Below are 4,641 nucleotides of genomic sequence, written 5' to 3' on the forward strand. Positions count from 1 at the left end.
GGGAATAAGGGGAAAAAATGAGAACCAAGACCTGGCATGTAAAGGTACAAGATCCCAGTAATGAATGTAACTGTACTGTCTACCTAGAATGTACCAATAAATTCAATTTAATTTTTAAAAAGTGGCTGGGGATTTAGCTCAGTGGCACTGTGCCTGCCTAGCAAGCACAAGGTCCTGAGTTCGATCCTTGGTACCACCAAAAAAACAAAAAAGTAAACATTTCACTGTATTTTTTAATCACACCTCTTACGTACTAAGTCACTGTTATACTGTGAAAGAACTTCAAAAAGTAATGTCACCACAGAAACTCTAGGAAGCTACTAAATTTTATAGTAGGGTCAGAAAATTTAACAATCATGGACACTACCAGTCTATAAAACAGGTTGATTTTGACCAGTGCTAAGTTATCTGAAGGCTGCATCTAAAAGTACATTTAATTTAAAATGTTAATTTGATGACATGATGCCAAATAACAGTATTTGGACAGCAGACTTAGAAGGCACCCACTTCCCTACATTTGCGTACATATGTATATATGTATCCCTTTCTACTTATTTTAGAATAGCCATGTTTTGCAGAGATGTAAATAAAATTGTGTCAGTTTTCTCATTTAGCAATATTACAAAAAGCATTTAATCCTGCTCTGTATTCTTTCTAATTAGTTACATATATCTTTTTATTCTTCAACAGCTACACAATATTTCCATTCAGTAGATAAATGTAAGCGCTATTGTTTATTTAACCATCTCCTTTCTCGGTGACATATAAGTTGTTTTGATATTTTGCTATTAACGCAAAATGATTATCTCTGATGTGATATCCCCTTCCCAAAACTGAATTATTTTTTTGAATAAAGTTCCAGAAAAGCAATTTGTATACAGACATTGTAGTGGTTCTATCAAGTTTGTATCCAAACGAGTAGAACATTTGGTTTTTGTATAAGCAAATATTGCTCCATCAGCCACAGGCTGAGTTCCTCAAAGGCAGAGACCATGTCTTACTATTTCATTCTTTTTTAATTATGGCATCTAGCCAAGAAGCAACTTTTACTGTTTGTAAGCTGAGTGAACATACTTTAAAACGTGAGACTTTAAGAAAAATATTTAGGCTAGCTCCATTATAGTGGTGTGTGTGTGTGTGTGTGTGTGTGTGTTACTGGGAATTGAATCCAGGGCCTTCGCACTGAGCTACATCCACAAAATTCATGAAGTTGTTAAACTGCCTGGCCTGAGCTTGAACTTGCAAGTGCCCTGTCTCAGCATGCTGAGGTTACACATGCGTGCCACCGTATCCAGCACAAATTTCTTTTTTAAAAATTCAGAGCAGTTGCCTTTCCATTAAGATTTCACTGATTCATGGAGGCCAAAGTTGGACTTTGGGAAGCCCTTTCCTCCTCTGACTCACTCATCACAACGCCCCCTACCTTTCACTTTGTGCACGGCAGCAGAATGAAGGGCGCAAAGCAAATGGATTGTCTCCACACCCTCTCTTCTTCAGAGGGACCAGGGGACATCCATTGGTCTGACAAGCCACCAACACTGGAAAGAACACCTCAGGTTCTCTGTTCTGGGGAAAACACTCATTCTGAAAGAGACTTCCTCCTAGATGGAAACGAAATTTCTTCCCAATAACCAGGAATCATGGAAATTTTCCTGAGTGCAGTTTAGCCCTGGGTAATAACTTTATTTTGCCAAATTACGAATCAGAGTTATATAGCACTTAGGTCAGAAGGGCTCAAATGACCTTCAGAATTCTTTTATTGCTCAAAATTTAGTGTGACTGACATTCCCCGCCATTCTGCGTCATGTAACTCTAGAGAACCTTCCCCTATTATTTTTTGGATGAAAAATTCATGTACTTATCCCAGAAATCTATAAATCATTTTTTGAGACCTGCGAGACTCTTGCACGGGACCAGAATGTGTGGATGGCACAATGAGAATTTATTTGCACCCCAAAATTCAACCTACATCACTGGTTAGGGCACGAAGCTTGGACTGCAGCGCCCCCTGGCGGGAGGCCGGCACTTTGGCTTGCCCTAACCCCCTTTACACCAGGGCCTTGTACCCCTAACCAGCGCGCATTTCTTCTGTCTCTCAGGTGAAGGAGGCCATGCAGCGGATCCACGACCGAGGCAACATCGGGAAGTTAATTCTGGATGTAGAAAAGACCCCCACTCCGCTGGTGAGTGAGAACCAGAGATTCTTCAGCCCCGCACAAGAGATGCACTAAAGGTCTATGAGGTGTAGACCCAGCTGGGTTGGAAGGGAATGTGGGCTTGCTAAGGGGCCCTGGGCAGAGGAATGCTCCCAGAAATGAGGGGCTGATCACGAACGGAGATGACAGCTAAGAGATATGTGCCTCCTCACCTCATCCATCAAACGCTGCCTGGTGTCCTGTTCTAAGCTTGTGAAGAGGACATATTTGTGCTAATATTTATGGGAGGGAGTCCCTCCTCGTGGTGAATGTGCAGGTAAGACATGAGGAGAGGCCCTTGAGTGCAATGTCCCCTGTGTCAGTGAACTCTCTGAGGACGTTCTTCCTACCTTACCGAGCCTCCTCAGACACTCAGGGAGGGTGGGGGCTGGGAGCGGAGACGTCTGTAACGTCCTCTGTTGAATCCCAGATGGCCAACGACAGCACAGAGACCAGCGAGGCGGGGGAAGAGGAGGAGGACCACGAGGGCGACAGTGAGAACAAGGAGCGGATACCCTTCATCCAGTAACCCGGACCGGGCCGGAGGGCCTGAAGGGCGGACCCTGTGGAAGAGGAGGACGGCTGCGAGAACTCTTCTGTGTCCCAGTGAACAAATGCTGTAGTCCAGTGTGTGTTCGTGTTCGTCTGCAGTCAGCTGAGCTAAGAAGCTGTTGATCACTATTGTTTTTGAGAATTAAGTGCCAATCCCATTCCATGCAGTATTACGTCCCTTCCTGATCTGTGTACCACACCCTCCCCTCTCCCTGAATCAAAACTATCCACCTCCGGGTCCTTCTCCGTGGCTCCAGAACAGCCTTGCAAATTCATACAATCCCACAGGACAAGGGCAAGGACGAGTTCGGGCTGAAAGGTGTTGTCACAGAGCACTATGCAGGTCCCTGCCTTCCTCCGGCCAGTGGTACTCTTTGCCACCAGTTAGCCATGCTTCTAACCAGAGCACTTGCCAAGTTGGCTGGCAGAAAGAGAGCCAGGAGAGGCATTTGTGAGCCCAGAAGTGTAGAAACTCTGCACATAGTACTTTTCCTCTCTCTCTTTATGAGGCAACTTGTTACATTCATCCCGTAATCCTAAGGCCATGAGGTCTAAGCTGCTCTGCTCTGACCCTCCTGGGTTGGAATCTTTCTATGGTCCTTATTTATAAATGTGGGGACAGGAGTGGGTTTCTTGAGATAGAAGATGGGTCAACAGCATGCATCCGAGGATAAACCACAGAAATTTCTCTTCTGAGACCATGTGTCATGAGCATATCCTCCCCATGGCCATATATATTTTATGTTAAGAAAACTCCCTGTGTGTAGGACTAATTGAGATGTCATTACGAAGCCTCTTCTGTGTTGGTTTACTTGCCATCAATAGTTTTCCTATTTTCCATTCCAGGTCTCAAGCAGATACCCCAAGAGAGAACCCCCTGACAGGCCATACATGTATGTGGAAAATTCAGTGAGTTCTCTTTTGTCTTGCCAAAGCATGTTCCAACAGGGACAAACAAAAAGTTGCTGTTCAGCATCTGGCAATGTGAGCTTTCTCTCTCTGATACATCAGACCATGGTGCCAATCACGTAGGGCTCCTGCTCTTTGCAAATCAGGGACCAAAGTGACTGCATGCCCTGTTCATTTGTGCAGCTTCTACACTCCTGTGAAGCCCACCCCGTGCCATTTGCCTGGGCTTGAGAGCTAGTGACCCTGGAGGAAGAGGAGTCTTGGTGTCTCCACTAGGAAGCTCTTTCTTCCCTTCTTTTCCAGTCCTTTTGTCTGAAGGGTTAATTCTGTCACTCACAAGCCAAGCTAAAAACACCAAGGGGGCCGTGGAATTAGCATCCCTGCTTACTTTGTGCTGTGGAAGAGTGAGAGGGTTCCCACATGCTGGTGATATTAGCATTCTTGAAGGCACAAGGGGTTTCCTGCATCATCCAGTTCCTCCACCAATAAGATTTAAGGCACACCTAACTCTTCCCCTGGGTGATGGGAACAAACACATCTCAACAATTTCCTCTTTGAGTTCCCCAGCCCTTTTGCAATGAATGTCACTTCTTTCACCAGGTTTTTTGCTCTTTAAGCTTGTGATGATGACTTATTTATGCCAAATATTTATAGGGAGGGAGTCTCTCCTTGTTGTGAATGTACATGTAAAATATGAAGACCAGAAAGGGTGCTGAGAGCTGTTTAGCTGAGGAATGGGGGTCTTTCAGAAGAGGGTAACAAGGTCATCCCTTCTTCCTCCCTACCCCCAAGCTCAGCCATATCCCAGTGCTGGACCATCCAGAGAGACAGCAGGGTAGTTACCCCCAACACCTTTGTTAGAGGCCATCTTATTGGTCATGCTTCTCCTATAACTGTGCTGAAAGGGGGTCAGAAAAAGAACCACTGTCCAAGCGATGTTCTGATTACACAGTGCAAAAAGGGCACTTACTGGCCCCCTGATGGC

The 4,641-nt window shown here is 45.1% G+C and overlaps 1 protein-coding gene across 1 annotated transcript in view; it reads left to right on the top strand.

Moving 5' to 3' along the window:
- Vat1l (vesicle amine transport 1 like) overlaps positions 1-4,641 on the top strand; it is a 156,019-nt gene extending 151,378 nt beyond the window's left edge. Inside the window, exons 8-9 of the mRNA XM_033757895.1 lie at positions 2,100-2,183; positions 2,626-4,641. Coding sequence (XP_033613786.1) covers positions 2,100-2,183; positions 2,626-2,724 — 183 coding nt within the window. The 3' untranslated portion in view covers positions 2,725-4,641. The remainder of the gene's footprint in view (positions 1-2,099; positions 2,184-2,625) is intronic.

This window comes from Fukomys damarensis, unplaced genomic scaffold (assembly GCF_012274545.1).
Source record: "Fukomys damarensis isolate Sample0158 unplaced genomic scaffold, DMR_v1.0_HiC HiC_scaffold_32, whole genome shotgun sequence".
Taxonomy (NCBI): domain Eukaryota; kingdom Metazoa; phylum Chordata; class Mammalia; order Rodentia; family Bathyergidae; genus Fukomys; species Fukomys damarensis.